The sequence below is a fragment of the Macaca thibetana genome, chromosome 1 (genome assembly GCF_024542745.1).
Source record: "Macaca thibetana thibetana isolate TM-01 chromosome 1, ASM2454274v1, whole genome shotgun sequence".
Taxonomy (NCBI): Eukaryota; Metazoa; Chordata; class Mammalia; order Primates; family Cercopithecidae; genus Macaca; species Macaca thibetana.
The window spans coordinates 93,248,192-93,267,887 of record NC_065578.1 but is presented as its reverse complement, the minus strand read 5'-3'; the positions used below and the strand labels follow the sequence as shown (position 1 = coordinate 93,267,887).

The 19,696-nt window shown below is 44.0% G+C and overlaps 1 protein-coding gene and 1 non-coding gene across 2 annotated transcripts; both read right to left on the bottom strand.

The window, feature by feature from the left end:
• Positions 1-9,039: 9,039 nt before the first annotated feature.
• Positions 9,040-11,957, bottom strand: LOC126964286 (uncharacterized). Its single transcript, XM_050807319.1, has one exon. The coding sequence runs from the start codon at positions 11,893-11,895 to the stop codon at positions 11,434-11,436; it is 462 nt and encodes a 153-aa protein (XP_050663276.1). The 5' UTR covers positions 11,896-11,957; the 3' UTR covers positions 9,040-11,433.
• TRNAR-UCU (transfer RNA arginine (anticodon UCU)) lies at positions 11,057-11,141 on the bottom strand. Its single transcript is given in 2 exon segments — positions 11,057-11,092; positions 11,105-11,141. It is a non-coding gene; the product is annotated as a tRNA-Arg (tRNA).
• Positions 11,958-19,696: the final 7,739 nt, after the last annotated feature.

The window sequence follows — 19,696 nt, the reverse complement described above, 5'->3', positions numbered from 1 at the left end:
ATTGAGATTCAGGAAAGTATAATGAAGCTATTGACTGTCAGCTGGGTTTTCACTGCTACTCCACAATCCATTTATTTCAAATATTTTCCACCAAATTCATTCATCCTGCAAGTCAGCTAACACAAATAATTGAGTCCTGTGCATTATATAAGCACTTGGGTACAGCAGGGAAGCTAATGCAGCCTCTACACCCAAAGAGCATGCAGGAGATACCAGACACTTCCATTCTCCCAGAACCCAACTTCCACACCTAGCCTCAGCAAACTACTTACTCCACTAAACCAGCCACGGCCATCTGATGAAGCCTGCCTTACCTCCTCATGGCCCCACCAGTCTAGAGAAACTTCCTACATACCTCCTTACTGCTATATTCAATTTTTTTCTCAGTCTTCATCCCTTCTAACCAGACAATGTCTTTTGACACTACTGATCTTCCCCTTCTTGAAGCTTGAGCTGCTCTACTTTGGTAGCAAGATCAGCTTTTCTGCTTCTCCTACCTAGTCTTTATTTTCTTACTCTACTCTGTCCATCACTTAAATTGTTGGTTTCCCTAATGCCTGCCTTCGTCTTCTTTCTCTATACTGTTTGACTTGAGTATCTTGTCCTCCCTCTCCTTCAACTTATGCTCTCACCTCTTCAGATGACCCCAGAGTCTCCATCCTTACATCTCTATCCCCCACCCTCTGTTGCAGACTCACATTTCCAATTAACTGTACAAATAAATTAACCATATAAAGTACTAGAAAGTTATCTCAAATTGAACATATCCGGAACCAGACACATCATCTTTCTGAGATGATTAAATAAAAACTAACACTATGCCTTGCAAATAACAAGTACTCAAAGGGAAGCTACTGTTTCCATTTTCTCCCGCAACCTCCCCATTGAATAGTTTTAATGAGGCCATACTGCATTTTACTCTCTATGGCTCACCTCTGCCTAATGACACAAATAGAAACCCTACATTCAAGACCTGACATTCAAGCCCCTCCACAAAATGACACCACCACAGGTTTATATTCACTGCTTCCCTACTCATGCCCTAAACTTCACTTGTGCTACTTACTTGCCTATTTCTCTCTCAGCTCTTTTCACAGCCCTTTCTCTGGTTTGTAGGAAACTACATGTCCCAGATTCCCTTGCCAACTGGCTTCACAGTAAGACACTGACAAAAGACAGAGGGGCAGGAAGAGGAGAGAAACCAGCGTATTTCTCTCTGCCTTGGTTTGGGTTGCGGCCCCACCATGCTCCCAGCCCCCACCAGCCAGATGACTCAGGCTTCCAAGTTCTGGTAACACCATCTCCCACTGTCCCTCTGGCACTAGAGGTAGTAGAGGTTTCCTACTGTTGCAGTATCTGAGTTGCCAACACTTTCAGCATTTCTGTCACCTGTGGAACAATTCCCTATATTAAATTATCTACAGCAATGTGTTTTTCTGTCCAAACCTGACTGATAACATTTCAGCCAAACCAAACTACTTGATACTGAGCATTCAGTCAACATATACTGAGTTCCATGCACACCAAGTACCATGACAGGTTCAGCTTTTATGTCTTTGTTCATGTGGTTAATTCCACCTAAAATATCTTTCCTGCCTCCATTTCACCTAACAAACTAGTACTGACCTGAAGCCTATTCAGCAACCAATATTTTGAGCATCACCTCTGTGCAAGGCACCACACTAGGTGCTAGGGGTGCACAGGAAAGGAGGTCATCCTAGTCATCACAGAGCTGACAGTCTACATGCTTCAGAACGCCTTTTTCAGATTCTCTCCACTGATGTATATACTCCTATTTGCCTGTGCTTATTTTTACTCTACTTATTTCTATTTAACAAATGTCTATATAGCACTTATCGTCAGGGACTATTCTAAGGACTTACACATATAACTTATTTTTATGTTACCCTTATGTACCTAAGTTCGTATGTACATATGTAACATTATATTTGTATATAATAACTTAGGCATTTGGTAAACCTATGACGTAGGTGCTATTATCCCATTTTATAAGTGAGAAACTGAGGCACAGAGGTTAACCTATGGTCACAGAACTATTAAGTGTAAATCTCTGTCACACTTTTATTCTTGTCTTGCACTACAGCTATCTGCACACCTATTTCAGCATCACTGGCAGAAATTGCTGGACTTTTACTTTCTTCTGTAGTTACGGGACACTTGATTTTTGGCTGAGAATGTGGCCACCTGGGGGAAAAAAGCTGTAATTCCCACCTTCCTATGGGATGTGAGTAGAAAGAAGTGGTATGTGCAACTTTTAGGAAGTATCCTTCAAAGATGGATGAGGTTGGAGTAGGGCCCTTCTCTGTCCTTTCATCTCCTTCCCACAAGCTAGTATGTTGACCTGATGGCTCCTGTTATGTTGACCAGAAGCAGCCATCTTGGAGCAGGAAGTGGAAGCTGCATTTTGAGGATGGAAGAATAAGAAAGAACCTGGATCTCTCATGATTAAGTAGCTGCTATTCCCTGGTAGCTGTCATTTTTACATGAGAGAGAAAAAGCCTTTATCTTGTAAAGTCCACCGTTATTGTGGGTGTCCTGTCACACTCATAGCTGAAACTGATCCTAATTAATGAAATCACCAATCCATGCTCTCTGTCCCTCACTAGGCTCAACTTTTACGAAAATTCACTCTATCTCACTCATGTTTGTATTTCCTTCGTGCATAGTTCCTTGCACAAACTACTACTCAAAAGTTACATGCTGAGGGTGAGTGGGTTATAAAATATAAACGGATGGATGCAGAAGGTCCCAGATAAGGAGGAAATTGGTATGAAACCACTCCTGACCTCTGGTCTTTTAGAATCTGTATTGGTCATAGGCGACAAAAAGGTGGGAGTGTCTCATCCTTTAAGGCAGCTTCTGCTTTGTCAATACCTTCCCTGGGTCCTAGGTATGAGGTAGGGCTGTAAAAGAGAGCACAGAGAAACTAGGTCTTCCAACATGAACACCTTCAGTTGTCCCCTGTCTACCTTCATGCTTTTATCTCTGCCCCCTTCCCACTTGCCTCAGAAGGACAGGCATTTTTCTACCATTCCTAGGCTGATCCTTTCACCTGACTCCCAGAACATCTTTGCATCTTAACTTTCTCATCTATAAAATGGGGATAATTCACACTTCTTAGAATTAGGGGATAATTAAATGGTAAAGGTTAAATAAATTTTCTGGCATAAAGCAGGTGTTCAAAACATGTTAAGTGATTCTCTTTTCCTCTTAACCCCCTTCTCCTCCAGAGGAAACGTGCTCCTTCGGTTCTTGGGGAAACACCTTTTTCCTGCATCTCTTCCTATCTCTCCAGACACCCTTTCCTGGTCTCTTTGAAGGACTCATTATTTGCCTATACCTCAAATGTCTGTGCTGGGTTTCTGTCCTCTATACTCAGTCTTCTTTTTTTTTTTTTTTTTTTTTTTTTTTTGAGAGGGAGAGAGAGTTTTGCTCTTGTTGCCTAGGCTGGACTGCAATGGCACAATCTCAGCTCACTGCAACCTCCACCTTCCGGGTTCAAACAATTCTCTTGCCTCAGCCTCCCAAGTAGCTGGGATTACAGGCATGTGCCACCATGCCCAGCTAATTTTGTATTTTTAGTAGAGACAGGGTTTCTCCATGTAGGTCAGGCTGGTCTTGAACTTCTGACCTCACATGATCTACCCACCTCAGCCTCCCAAAGTGCTGAGATTACAGGCGTGAGCCACCACGCCTGGCCCATCTTTTCTTACTGTACACTCTCCCTATACGATCTCATCTATGTCCAGAGCTTCAAGTGCCATCTGTACGATAATGAATTTTAAATCCCAAGCATAGATCTGTCTCCTGAGCTCCAGACCTTCTCTTCTTTTCCTTTCCTCTCCCTATACATTTCCCTTCCTATAATTCTCCTCTTTCTGATATTCTTTCATTCTATAAATACTTATTGAGAGCCTGCTATGTGTTTGGCATTGTATATCCAGCTGCCAGGATGCTCCACAGACCTCAAACTCAACATCTGCAAATCTGAACTCATTTCCATCCCCTATTCCCAAACCCACTTCTTGCTACTTTGTTTGTGGTCCCAGTGACTACTTCAGCACCCACCCATCTGCCTAATTAGAAATGGGAGTCATTCTGACTGCTCCCTCTCTCCTTGACATCCCTTAATTCATCAAGGCCCATCAATTTGGCCTCCCCTGAAACATCTCCAGTTTGTATACTTAACCTTCTCTCCAAACCACCTCCCTGGTTCTAGTCCTCATCATTTTCTTAACTAGATTATCTCCGATTACCTCAGACTGGTCTTCCAACTTACAGTTGTGTGTTATTCCAGCCCGTGATCCACACTGCAGTCAGACAGATGGTACAAAACACACATCTAATCCTACTGCTTCTCAACTAAAAACTATTCAGTGGTTTCCCATTGTCTTTAGGGTAAAGTCCACACTCTTCAACACAGTGTACAAGACGTCCAAGATATGATCCCTGCTGGAATCACTCTGAAAAGACGTATTTATATGTTTCTCCAATAGTATCAGAAGGAGTTCCTAGAGATGCTTAACAGATGGGCTCCTAATGGGCTTATTAATCACTGAGATTGGACATATAGTAGAGCATAAGGGGTCAATAAATGTTTTTTAAAAACCAAGTTTGAGAAATATTTAATGGATAAGCAGTATTACAGCTACCTGTCTGAAAGTGATCCAGGAACAGGTAGGTATTCTTTTTTCCTTCCTCTTTAGCATTGTTTTTTTAAATTTAATTTTATTTTTTTGAGACAGAGTTTTGCTCTTGTTGCCCAGGCTGAAGTGCAACTTCCACCTCCTGGGTTCAAACGATTCTCCAACCTCAGCCTCCTGAGTAGCTGGCATTACAGGTATGCACTACCACACCTGGCTAATTTTGTATTTTTAGTAGAGACGGGGTTTCTCCATATTGGTCAGGCTGGTCTCGAACTCCCGACCTCAGGTGATCCACCCACCTCGGCCTCCCAAAGTGCTGGGATTACAGGCATGAGCCACCGTGCCTGGCCTACCTTTAACTTTTTTAAAATTAACTTTTTATTATCAAGGTAAGATGGGCTTATTAAGAAAAAACCTGAAATATTACATACAGGTATACAGTAAAAAGGAAGGCTCTTCCCTTCCTACCACTGCTTCCCCCAACCCAGCACTACCCTAAAGTAACCACTGCTAATTGTTTGAATATCTTTCTAGAAATCATCTATGCATGCACAATGATAGGAGTAAACATACATAATTTCTACTGTTACTATGGGCATTATTTAATACAAATGGAATCTCATTTAAAATATTCATCTGCATATCTTATTTTTTCACATAATCTTGGATATTCTTGGATATAGCAGTATATATAGATCTCATTTTTTAAATGTCTTCATTGTATTTAATTCTATACATGTACACACTTTCTTTAAACAGAGTATTACTGACGAACATCTAGGTTATTTCCAGTTTGGGAGCCATTACAAACAATGCTGTACTTGCTATTCATTTTATGATGGAGAGATAATTAAATGTCAATCTTTCTAACTATGCAAAAATTATAAAATATTAAAATCAGTATACACCACAACCAAGTAGCATCATTTCAAGAATGTAAAATGAGTTAAATATTAGAAAATCTGTTAATATATCATGGAATATTAGATCAAAGAAAAATCTCCATAGATTATAGACAAATAGGGATAGGTATTTTCTTAATGTGATAAAACGTGTGTGTGCTCATGCCACACCAACCCCAAAAGCCAGCGTCATGCTTAGTGGAGAAGCATTTCTATTTCTATAAAGACCAGGAACAAGTCAAAGAAGTCCACTATCACCATTATCATGAAAAATTATTTAACATTTTCTGGATATACTGTACTAGCTGATGCTATTACAAGAAAAATAATATTAAGCATAAAAATTAGAAAGGAAAAAGTAAACTTATAATTTGAGTATATTTCCAGGTAACACAACTTAGTCTAACTGAAAAACTATTTTTCCTTTCTTAAATTGAGATATAACTCACTTATAAAATTCACCCATTTGAAAGTGCATAATACAATGGATTTTTGTATACTCATAATTGTGCAACTATCACCACTACTTCCAGAACATTTTCATCATCCCAAAAAGAAACCCCATATCCATTAGCAGTCAGTCACATCACATTCTCCCCACTCCCAATGCCTGGCAACCACTAATTTACTTTCTGTCTCTATGGATTTGTCTATTTTAGACATTTCATATAAATGGAATCATACGATTCCATTATGTGGTCTTTTGTGACTGGCTTCTTTCACTTAGCATGCTTTCAAGGCTCATTAATATTGTAACATGAATCACTACTTCCTTTTTTTTGCTGAATAATATTTCATCAAATAGGTATACCAGATCTTGTGTATCCAATCATCATTTGATGGACATCTGGATTGTTTTTACTTTCCGGTTATTAAAAACAATGCTAGCCGGGCACGGTGGTTCACACCTGTAATCCCAGCACTTTGGAAGGCTGAGGCAGGCGGATCACTCGAGCCCAGGAGTTCGAGACCAGCCTGGGGCAACATGGCGAAACCCCATCTCTACAAAAAATACAAAAATTAGCAGAGCGTGGTGGTGCACGCCTGTAGTCCCAGCTACTTGGGAGGCTGAGATGGGAGGCTCCCTTCAGCTCAAGAGGTCGAGGCTGCAGTGAGCCGTGATCATGCCGCTGCACTCCACTGCACTCCAGCCTGGACAACACAGCGAGACCCTGTCTCAATCACCACAACAAAAATAATGCTGCTATAGATATTCCTGTACACATTTTTGTGTGGACATATGTTTTTAGTTCTCTTGGGGATATACCCAGAAGTGGAATTGCTGGGTCCTAACTCTAGTATTTAATTTTTTGAGGAATTGCCAAACTGTTTTCCAAAGAGGCCACACATTTTACATCCCCACTGGCAATGTATGAGGGTTCCAATCCTTGCCAATGCTTGTATTGTCTGTCTTTTTTATTACAGCCATCCTACTGGGTGTGAAGTGGTATCTCATTGTGATTTAGAACTGAAAAACTATTTTAAATAGTAAGATAATTTAATGAGATACAAAATTATTTAAAATATCAAAAGCCTTCTTATATATAAATAATGAGTTACAAAACATAGTGGAGGAAAGGATTCCAACAAAAAAAGATAAACTATCTGGGAATAAACTTTAAAAAAAGTCAAGATTTATATTTAACAGACTCCAGAAGAGCACAGAAGGACTGAAAATGAAAAGGCATAGTTGTTCTTTATTTCCTCCTGCTGCTCTTACACAGGATGATTCAACATCCTAATTAGTTCAATTCTCATTTCTTTCTCTTTCTCTCTCTCTCTCTCTCTCTCTCTCTCTCTCTCTCGACAGAGTCTGGCTCTGTCACCCAGGCCGGAGTGTCGTCACACGATCTCACCTCACTGCAACCTCCACCTCCCAGGTTCAAGTGATTCTCATGCCTCAGCCTCCCAAGCAGCTGGGATTACAGGCATGTGCCAACATGCTCAGCTAATTTTTATATTTTTTGTAGAGACGGGGTTTCGCCATGTTGGCCAGGCTCATCTCAAATTCCTGGCCTCAAGTAATCCACCTGCCTTGGCCTCCCAAAATGCTGGGATTACAGACATGAGCCACAGCACCTGGCCCAGTTCTATTTCAATCTATAAATATAACATGACTCCAATAAAAAAACCTCCTAAAATTAGAGCCAGACTAGCTGTAGCTAAAGCTCATGTGAAAAGATGATAAGGAATTGTGGTTTTACCCATAGACCCAGCCTTTCTGGGTTCTCATCCAGGCTTGTTGCTTATTAACTGCATATCCTTGCACAAGTTACTTAATCTCGCTGTCTAAGATGCCTCTCCTATGAAAGGGGATAATAGTATCTGCCTGGTAGGGCTGTCAGGAGGATTAAATGAAGATACATAGAGCACTGAGAATAGTACCTGGCATATAACAAGTGCCAAATAAGTGCTAACTATTATTATTCGCTGAGGAAAAATAATAATTCAAGAACAGGTAGAAAAATCTTTAAAAAAAAAACAAAAGAGTAATGAGAGAGGACTGACCCTACCAAATGGTAAAACAGCACAGTTCTGGTGAATCAAAATTAAGACAGAAAAGTCAGTGGAATAGAGCAGATAATCCAGAAAACCATATGCAGAAGAGAATCCAGAAACCCATATGCATGTGGGAATTTAGAAAATTATAAATGTGGGGCGGACGTCGTGGCTCACACCTGTAATCTCAGCACTTTAGGAGGCCAAGGCAGGTGGATCGCCTGAGCTCAGAAGTTCAAGACCAGTCTGGCCAACATGGCAAAACCCCGTCATCTCCACTAAAAATACAAAAATTAGCCAGGTGTGGTGGCCTGCGCCTGTAATCCCAGCTACTCGGGAGGCTGAGGCAAGAGAATCGCTTGAATCTGGGAGATGGAGGTTGCACTGAGCTGAGATTGCACCACTGCACTCCAGCCTGGGCAACAGAGCAAGACTCTGCTAAAAAAAAAAAAAAATATATATATATATATATATATATGTATGTGTATATATATGTGTGTGTGTGTGTGTGTATATATGTGGCATTTCAAATGACATCGTGTAGATAAGGAGTGTTCATTAAAAGTGATTTTGGGACAAAACTCCCACTTCACTCCTTACACAAAAACACATTCCAGATGAAGCAAAGATAAATAAAACCATAAAAATAAAGCCATTAAAGAAATAATAATCTGGCCGGGCGCGGTGGCTCACGCCTGTAATCCCAGCACTTTGGGAGGCCGAGACGGGCGGATCACGAGGTTGGAAGATCGAGACCATCCTAGCTAACACGGTGAAACCCCGTCTCTACTAAAAAAATACAAAAAAAAATAGCCAGGCGAGGTGGCGGGCTCCTGTAGTCCCCCAGCTACTCGGGAGGCTGAGGCAGGAGAATGGCGTAAACCCGGGAGGCGGAGCTTGCAGTGAGCTGAGATCCCGCCACTGCACTCCAGCCTAGGAGACAGAGCCAGACTCCGTCTCAAAAAAAAAGAAATAATCTGAGTGTAGTATGGCCCCAAACCTAGAAGCCATAAAAGACTGATAAATCCCAATACATGAATTTCTGTAAGACAGAAAAACAAAACAAAATACCATAAACAAATCAAACGACAAAAAGACTGAAAAAGAATAATTGTAACATATATCACAAAGGGCTGTTTTCCATGATACCACAGAAAAATGAACACAACTCAAGAACAGATAAATCACAAGAAAAAAATTACAAATTATTCTCCATATGGAAAGATATTCATCTTGATTCATAATAAAAGACATAGGCCAGGCATAGTAGCTCCCGTCTGTCATCCCAGCACTTAGGGAGGTCAAGATGGGAGGATCACTTGAGTCCAGGAGTTCAACACCAGCCTAGACAACATAGAGTGACCCTCATCTCTACAAAAAATTTTTAAAATTAGCCTGGTGTATCAGCATGTACCTGTAGTTCCAACTACCTGGAAGGCTGAGGTGGAAGCACTGCTTGAACCCAGGAGGTTGAGGGTGCAATGAGCTGTGATAGTGCCACTGCACTCCAATCTGGGCAACAGAATAAGACCCTGTCTCAAATAATAATAATAATATAAATACAAATTTTTAAAAATCAATATAAGAGACATGAATTAAAATCACAGCTAGAAACCACCTTTTGAGAACATGTGGGCTGTGGGGAAACAGGCACTCTCACACATTGCTAGGGAGAGAAAAATGGATACAATCTCTAAGGGGCAATTTGCCAATATATATTAAAAAAAATGTACAGATTAAGAACGCACAAAACTTTGAACCAGCAATTCAACTTTCTAGGAATCTATCCTACAGATAGATGTACCTGTACTTGTATACAATAATATAAGAACAAGGATGTTCACTGATGCATTGTTTGTAACAGAAAAATACTGGAAATATAAATGTCCAGCTATTAGGGGCTGTTAAATCATTACCATACATATGTACAATGGAACAAGGCAGCTCTACATGTATTCATAAGTAAAACAAGCAAGTATAGCATACTACAATTTGTGTTTTTAAAAGGATACATATCACATATATCAATAACACAGTTATTTATGACATATTTATGACAAAATATGTTAAAAATGCTGATATGGGCATAAAATAAATCTGAAAATATTTCCAAGAAACCATTACCACTAATGGCTTGCGGAGAGAATTGCGAGGCTGGCCTATAGGAATAACAAGGATGCTTACTTTTCCCTGTACCTTTTTTGACAATTTTGGATTTTGTATCTTTTGTGTGAATTACCTTTCATTGTTTTTTACGAGTTTAAGATTCCATTCATTCCTGGATTTATTTGCTAACCTTGTGCAAAGCTAACAGTTGTCAGAAAAAGATACAGTAACTCCTGTCTTGAGGAGCTGATGGGTAGTGGGCCTAGGACCTCTTTGCACTGGAATAATGGGGGAGGGGAGCAGGTGACCTTATCAGAAATGCAGATTCCTGGGCCCCGCCCCAGACGGACCGAATTAAGAGTCCCAGAGTGACGGCAGAAATCCCCATTTTTACGGGCTCCCGCTGGGATTCGGGTGCCTGCTCATCTGGAAGCCTCCATGCTGCAGAGGTAGCACAGCGCACGCAGGGCGTAGGCGCGTTTTCTCGTCCCTCCCTCGCAGCCACAATCCCGCTCGAGGCGTGCGGGTGTCACCCGAGACCCGGGCCTCCCCTGCACTTTCCTTTAGGCCGAAACCGCCAGCCCTCGCTTCGCTGTCGCTTTTCCTTCGCCGCCGCCGCCGTCGCTCTTCTCAGGACCTAGATCGACTGCCGAATCGGCTGAGCCGGGCCCTGAGCCACCGAGGCCCGGGGAGCTGAGGGGCTTGGGACCCTTCGAGCCGCTTAAGAGCAAAGGACCCCAAGAGCCGAATGCAGTGAACTGCGAGAGCAGGGAATGAGAGACAAGTTAAACCGTTTAGGAAAAAAAAAAAAAAAAAAAAAAGAAATAGGAGACATGACAGGGGCAGAAAGTAGACTGTGAGGGGGAGGGATAAAAAGCGTTACGACTCCGCCGGGACTCGAACCCGGAACCTTTGAATGCCTTCAGCCTCTAGAAGTCCAATGCGCTATCCATTGCGCCACGGAGCCACCTGTTGGAGTCTCAGCGCATCTGCCATGTTAAGCCAGAGGCGACGGCACCGCGCTCTTCCGACCGCCCCTCCAGTCGTCAGTGTCACCGAGACCCAGCCGCCGCACTCAGGGCACTGCCATTCACCTCAAACGCGGGCCGCAGGCTCCCGGCCTTCCCGCAGTGGTCGCCCCTCAACAAGGTCGGCGACCCAGTTGAGCGAAGGGCGGCCGCAGTCCGCCGGTCCCAGGTGGTCGGTGTGAGGGCAGCCGCAACCCGGTCTCCTTCACGGTCCGGGCCCAGCCGTACAAATCACAGTCGCGCTTTTCCCTCCCCGGCCCCCTTCCTGCCCCAAGCGCCCCGCCTACCAGGTCTCTCCGGCGGCCGCTCCAGCCCGACCGGGACCCCAGAGTTGCAGGCCCAGGCCGGCCGTTGCACCGTTAGGCAGGGCCGGTGACGCCGGGCACTTACGTCGCGCCTGTGAGCGGCCGAGGCCGAGCGGCCGCCCCTCGGGCTGCGAGACGTAGGCGGCGACCCCTCTCGGGCCTGGGTTCTTCCCTCGCGGCCCGGGCCGGCCGGCGGCCAGCCTGGACCTGAGGCGGCGAGCGCCAGCCGCGGCGACGTCTGTGTGCGTGCTTGTGCATGTTTATTTGCGCGGGGTTCGGAAAAATGGGGTTTGGGTTGCATTTCGCTCCCCACAGACCCAGAGCCGAATTTCTGAGGTATCCGGGCTCTGGTGGACTGAGGGGGGCGACGCGCCCCGCGCCGCAGCATCCTCCGACAGCTCGTCTTCCAGCCAGCACCTGCCTCCAAGGACGCCGCGCAGCCGCCCGGAGCCCGCGCGCCCGGGGCCCGCGACTGCGTGGGCGGAAGCTGGGAGGGTGCCAGCACGCGTGGGAGCGCTGGGAGCATGCGTGTGCGGGTGCATGTGGCCGGAGGGCGCGCGCTCGAGCGCGGCCGCCGGGTTTTCTCGGTGGCTGCGAGCGGCTGGGACGGCAGAGGGCCTGGCGCCGCTGCCCGGAAGGGTGCGGTTGCCACGAATCTGAGAGGCAGATGGGTGGGGGCCTGCAGGTCTCCAGTGCCCGCAGTGATCCCCATCCGCAAGACCCCGAAGTCCTTTGAAATGGACTGTCAAAGCCGCGTGGTTGCTCTGCTACTGCCACGGCGAGACCGAACGCCCGGCTCCCACTCTTATTAGCTCGCCGCAGCCCCAGCCCCGCCTAAGGAAGATTCGCAGGGCGTCCGCTGGGCGCGCTCTCCCGGCTTGGCCACAGCCCGCTTCTGCACCAAACCCGCCAGCCGCGGCCCACTCTGTGCTCCACCCGTACCCGCCCCTGCCCAGCATCGCCAGGCCTCAGTGCGGAATAGTCTCTGGCAGAGTTCAAAGAGGGAAAGGGAACATCCGGGAAAAGTCTAGTGTGGTAGGGATTTTACGGTCTTATTTAACTTAACCCCAAGACAAAGCTATGAGGCGGGTACATACCACTCTCCCCTTTACAATATAAAGAAGGGAAACTGCAGCTAAGAGAGGTTGAAAAACTTGTGTAGGGACACCCAGCTAGTGAGCGTGGAGAACTGTGATGAATCTGATATTTTGTTATGTTTGCAAACTAACGTGTTAGCTTTCACGGTTTCGTGAATGCTGACAGAACACACCAGACTTCTGAGTCAGAGATAAAAGACTATTACAGCAAAAGCAATAGCCAGAGTGTCGTCATGTTTGAGTTGGCTCTCTGGACCCCAGTTCTCACAGGAACGAAGCACACGGGCCCAGATGCATGCTTACGCAGAAGATGGGTTGCATTACAGAAGAGGAATGCTGAGCTTGGGGAACCCACCATGTTATAGTGAGCAGTAAGCAAGCCTGCTCTTTGTTCCATAGGGAGACATTACCTCATCCCTCAAGATTGCTCGCTGCAAACACAACGCCAAGAAATGGCCCAAGTAAAGCGTGATCAGGGTCTTGCATTCTTGGCACATCTAGCGAGAACGTGCAAGGATGCCGATTGTGAATCGCTTCTTCAAACAGTAAGTGGCAGAGACCTGATTGGTGCCAGGCCTATTTAATTCTACTGTAATGTAAACAAAGTTTCTTGACAACATGGTAGATGTGTGTACACACACACACACACACACACATATATATATATAATTGTTATGCCCCTTTAATGAAATAAATGTCTTCACATTGCACGCAGGGAGAATTCTCACATGGATAAAATTAGCCCTTAAAATGGAATATGGTTTTTAATTTATTTAAACAAATCTTTTTTGAATTCTGAAATATGCCAGGCACTGGTGGCATCTCAGGGTCTCCACTGGTCCTAGGAGTTGCTCACAGCCCAAATGGGAGAAGAGATGCTCTGTATGCCTGTGGGAAAACCATACGGAGGAATTCTGCCTGGGGTATTGGAGCCAAATCTCAAATGATGAGGAGCCATTGATGCGATTAAATGACAATTGAGACACACACATAAAAATTCTGGAAAGGGAGAATTGGGAAAGAAACAATGTGCTAAGGAAAGATGTGTATGTGTTTAATTTCACTTAATGAATCAAACGAATAATTTTAGATATTTTATTCCACTAGATGAGACCCAAAAAAATCCTATATCATGGAAAATATTAGAGATACAGTGTTAGCAGAGAGTGTGGGAAAGCCAGGCTTTCCCTGTGCAGCCTCCTGTGAGCTATCAAGGTTGTACATTTTATGCCCTGCAATTAGAAGACTGGGGCCAGGTGCAGTGGCTCACGCCTGTAATTCCAGCACTTCGGGAGGCTGAGGCGGGAGGATCACTTGAGGCCAGGAGCTTGAGGTTACAGTGAGCTATCTTTGCGCCACTGCACTGCAGCCTGGGTGACAGAGTGAGACCCCATCTCCAAAAAAAAGAAAAAAGAAAAGAAAGTCACAGCCGAACAAGGTCAGGTGTGTGGTGGTTCTCTGAACAATTAACTTAAGCAGTTTATAGGTAGCAATGCTAGCATGTAAGAAAAATGAAAAGAGTATTTAGTTGCCATCTGGGGAGAAAGATTCAGTGGGTTTTGTCTTCCCCTTTTCTAATCTGGCTGAATTTTCTCAGGCTGTATGTATAGTAAACAGCCATTATACAATCTGAGCCAGGAATTCCCACAAGTGAGAAAGCAACCTCTTCCTGCCAACAGAGGGAGTCAAAGCATGGTTTATAGCCACCTTCAATTGGGCTGATTTCTGCACATCTGCAGTTTGAGTTCGCTGGACAGCAAAGCCCTAAATTAAATACGACTTCATTTTTTTTATTTTTTATTTTTTATTTTTTTATTTTTATTTTTATTTCATTTTTATTTTTATTTTGAGAGAGTCTCACTCTGTCACCCAGGCTGGAGTGCAATGGTGTGATCTCGGCTCACTGCAACCTCCACTTCCCGAGTTCAAGTGATTCTCCTGCCTCAGCCTCGTTAGTAGCCGGGATTACAGGCATGTGCCACCACATCCGGCTAATTTTTGTATTTTTAGTATAGACAGGGTTTCCCCATGTTGTCCAAGTGGGTCTTGAACTCCTGACCTTGTGACCTGCCTGCCTCGGCCTCCCAAAGTGAGGTGTGAGCCACTGTGCCTGGCCAGCAGGATTATTTTTAAGTTACTGCGGTGGTTAGTGATTTCGGCCTTCCCAGAAGCTCTGGAAATCGACTATACTTCTACTGTATATATTTTCACTAGCTTTGCTTTACTCCAGAGGGATAAGGTTGCTGGAGTACCAGTTTTGGTCAATTCAATGAGTAGGGACAATACAGTTAGGCCTACTGTGGGAATAAAGTGAAAGTTTAAGACATAATTCCTACCTTCAAGGACACTGCAAATTTCCTAGGAGAAATACGATTTATGAATATGAAGCAATAAGCAAATGAAGCAAGGTAGCATGTGAAAAAGTGGCATAATGTGATTGGGCATTCCTACCAGTAAAAATTTTTTGAGTTTGGACCCCCAAGGAACAAGGATGCTCTATTGTACTAATTATAAAACATATCTAAAAATGAATTTTTAAAGGGTGAGATTTAAAAAAAGAACAACAAAAACTATGGTAGTAGGGGTTAAGAGTACAGCCTGTGGAGTCAGGACCCTGTCATTCAAATCTTGGTTCTGCGTTTATTTGCAGGACATGATCCTTAACTTCTCTGCCTGAAAAATTATAAAATTGTTATGAGAATTGCAGTAGTTAATCCTCTCAAGGATTTATCTCAGTCCTGGCACATGTTAAGTGTGTAACAAATATTTGCTATTATTTTAGTAAGCAGCTCTTAATAAAGAAATCCCACATCCTGCAGAAACAAAGGACAGTACAGATACAGCATCAGCTAAATTTGTTGCAACCGGAGGGACATTCTACAGCTCCCTACCCAACTCCTACTCAGCTGTACGTTTCATTTCTGTTACCAAACAGAACACTTAGCTTCTCAGACAGAAGACATCTCCTTCAGCTTCAATTCCTCACAGTTCTCTGTTCAAGAACCTTAGGCACATTTTTATTTTCATTTGCCTTACCCACCACATGGTTTTCCAAAACAAGGGTACCATCCACCCTTAAGGACTTGTGAAGACTCATTTCTTGTTAGATAAAATCTACTCACAACATTGAAATGAAGGCCTTTTTCATCCTAAAATCTACTCACAACTTTGAAATGAAGGCCTTTTTCATCCTAAAATATCTTAGTGCTGAGTGTGATTATTGAGCCAGGCCAATAGCCAAACCACATCAGATGGCCAGGCAGGAATAGGGGAAGGAAAAGAAAATTTTCCAGGATGAAGAAAAACAGAACATCAAGACAAAAATGAGGGTTGAATGGGTCCTTATGGAAGTACAGTTTGGGGTGATGGAAGATGTGTCAAAAGACGAGGTTGGGAAGGTAGGATCCAGGCCAGATACGGCAAAAGGGGTAGGGGCAGACTTGATTCAGGATAAGGAATGTGGCAATGGGAAAGGCATTTGGCATGAGAAAGGCTGTGTTTAGAGTGATTACTATAGGAGGGAATGTGCAGGCAGAATGGAATGGGGCCAGAGGGTCAGGGAGACTACTGCATCCTATTTAATTTGTATGATTTCTTCATCTCTTCAACAAGCTGTCTGAGGGTCTAGTTGTAGTGACCTTGGGGCATACAAAGATGAAAAACACATGTGCTTGGCTTATAAGCCTTATAGAAAGGATGATAGGCCAGGCGTGGTAGCTCATGGCTGTAATCCTAGCACTTGGGGAGGCTGAGGTAGGTGGATTACCTGAGCTCAGGAGTTCAAGACCAACCTGGCCAACATGGTGAAACCCCGTCTTTACTAAAAATACAAAAATTACCCAGGTGTGGTGGCACGTGCCTGTAATCACAGCTACTCGAGAGGCTGAGACAGGAGAACCGCTTGAACCTGGGAGGCAGAGGTTGCAGTGAGCCAAGATCACAGCATTTGCATTCCAGCCTGGGCAACAGAGCGAGACTCCATCTCCAGAAAAAGGAAAAAAAAAAAGAAAAGAAAAGAAAAAGAAAAGATGACAGTTACACAAACAGCTGTGATGTAAAGTAAAAAGGTCTTTAAGTGAGGTGCAGGTGTGATACGGGACTTCAGGGAAGAGAGAGATTACATTCTGAGAGGGAATTAAACAGGGAGGCTGCATTTGAAATGGGCTAGCTAATCTAGGACTGACTTGCATACAAGGAATGCTGTGGCTAGGGCACAGGGGTAGAAACCAGACTCAGTGGTTATGAGGAAGAAGATAGGACTAGGCTGGGAAAATAATGGAGGCTCAGCAGTTCAGTGCAGTGTTTAAAAAGGTGCCACAAACTTGGTCTTGGTTGCAGCAGGTGCCGGTAAAGAAGGTCATTGAGATTCGGAGTACTGGTGACAAAGGCATGGTTCTGTGCCATCAGCCTGTTCACAAGAGGACAAGAATCATAGCTAAGGATAAAGGGAACATGATCTGGCCCCGACAGGGGAAGGCTTGGGAGGCTGACTGAAAGACTTAGACTGGTAGGGTGGTATTCAGAGAAGAGGTCTAGTCATGAAGGAAAACTGAGGCAGATGCAGGTATATGGTGTCTAAGGCAGGCCACCAGTTCCAGATCTCATGGCTGGTTGCCTAGGGCTGCTGACCAGGCTTCCAAGCCTAGTAGGGCTCAGGAAGGATGTAGGAGTATCTTGTAAGTGGCAGTTACCTGTCTGCTGTTGAGATGGCCAAACAAAGGCTGAGCCTTACTTGGGTCTTCAAGCCTGGTCAAGCTTGTCCCTGCACAAACAAAAGACCACATTCCTTCATTTAAGCATTAAGACTAGCCAGGCTCTCCACAAGTCTCTTGGGACACTTTGGTGAAGAAGACAAATGCTGTCATTGCTGCCATGGACCTTGTAATCTTGAGCAAAGTCAGACAGCAGAGCATGGATGAGTATAGGAAATGAGATGAGTATAGGAAATGGGCTTGACTTAAGAGATACAGCTGAGAAAGTCAGTGGGGCAGAGATCTGGAAGCACTTTAGATGCAAGGCTAAGGAGCCTGGGGTTGAGCAGCCCCATGTCACCTCCTCTGAGAATTTTCCCAGACATTCTTCTACAGCCTAGTCTCCTGGTGGTGGGGAGGGCCTCCTGGGTTCCCAAAATACTTTCAAAGCTCTATAATTTTCTGTGTGATTTTCTATCTCTTCTCCCAGACAATAAGCATCTTGGGGGAGTGGGAGGAAGGTGGGGGGAACACGTCTTCTTTTTCTTTATCTTTGTAACCTCAGTCCCTAGCATTGTGGCTAGCTCACAACAAGCAGCTTTGGATATTGACTGAACAAATAAATGAGTCCTGTAGGCAATAAGGAAGCTACTTGACTATATGCTTAACTTATCTTCTGCATTAGACCAGAAGATCTTGAAAGCTAAACATCCATGCTTTCTAGCTGTTTTGTAATTCTCCCCAAGGCTTAGCAGAATGCCCTGTACACAGTGGACACTCCATAAATGTTGCCTGAATGCCTTTGTGGAAGTAGAAGTTGACCTTCGGTGTCCTAATTCCTGCTTTCAGTGACCCAGTTTGGGGAGTAGGTCTTAAATTTCTTCCCCTCAGAATGACATCTCTGCCTTTTAAGTTCTCAACAAATTAGCAGGATGACTTCTTTTGGTAAGCGTATTTGGGAGGAAAGGCATTCTGAGCTCCACTCCTGGGCCTCACAACAAATAACCATCTATTAGAGCTTAGTGAATCTTAATTGTTTAGCTGTTGAAAATAATAATGAAGTAATAACACATCACACCAGGCACTTTTCTGGGTTCTTCATGTATATCAGACCTCACTTAATTTTCATAACAACCCTCTAAGATAGCAGGATCATTGCCCCATTCCCAGATGGGAAGGCAAACCACAAGGAAAGCAGCAGGATTGAATCTAGGCGCCTGTCCCCAAGTTCACATATACCCCGGACTGCAGCACTTTCTCCTAGAAAAGAAATCAGGAGAGAATCAGCAAGCAACTGGGAGCAGACTTGTTAGACTAGTGGTCTTCAAACTCTACCACGCTCTAGAATCTTGATGCTCAGGATGCACCCTGAAGCCAGTTAAATCAGAATTTCTGGGGATGGGACCCCGGCATCAGCATTTTTTTTTAAACTCCCTAGGTGATTCTCATATGTAGCCAAATTTGAAAATAATGCCCTCTGCCCTTCTTGCAAAAATGCTGACCATGAACCAGGAGCATCAGCATGATCTGGGAGCAGATTAGAAGTGCAGGTTCTCGGGCCCCACCCTAGACCTGCTGAATCGAATCTGTATTTTACTAAGATCCCCTATGTGACTAATTTGCACTAACGTTTAAGATGCACTGGTTTAGGGCTTAGGTATTCGAGCTCTCATTATTCCACTTGGGCGTCAGTTATTAGCATAAATTTAAATCCTTAATAAGCAAATCTCAGAACTCCATCAAAAAGCTCAGAATCAATCTGATATATTGGCCCAAAAAAATTACTTCAGAGGAAACTATAACCTTTTCCTTCTCATTGTGTGAGGGAAGTGAAGAAGAAAAGTTATATCGCTAATGGTGTCTAACAGAATATAGGTTCAGTCCATTCTAGAAGAGGCAGATGAGTAACTCCTGGCTGCCTTCCTTCTTCTGAGTCAGAAGGTTCAGGCCTACGACCTCAGTTAGGCAATGACCATACTTGAGTACCAAGCTGATTGATAAAGAAAATCCTCCAACCAGAGGTAGCTAAGCTTTCACAACTTATGCTATTTCCCCAAGGTATGTTCCTGTTATGGACCCATAGATGACACCAGCAATCCTTGTCCCAATTGAGATCTTGTTATTTGTCATTCAGCTTTCTGAATCTAACTAGATACATTGCCCACTTTTTAGTTTAGTTTAATTTCATTTTTTTCTTTTTTTCTTTTCTTTTTTTTTTCTTTTCTTTTCTTTTTTTTTTTTTTTTTTTTTTTTTTGAGACTGAGTTTCACTCTTTTTGCCCAGGCTGGAGTGCAGTGGCACAGTCTCAGCTCACTGCAACCTCCACGATTCAAGCTATTCTCCCACCTCAGCCTCCTGAGCAGCTGGGATTATAGGCACACGCCACCATGCCCAGGTAATT

Coding starts and splice junctions, on each gene's coding strand:
- LOC126964286 (XM_050807319.1), bottom strand. CDS start 11,895: ATGCTGCGGCGCGGGGCGCGTCGCCCCCCTCAGTCCACCAGAGCCCGG.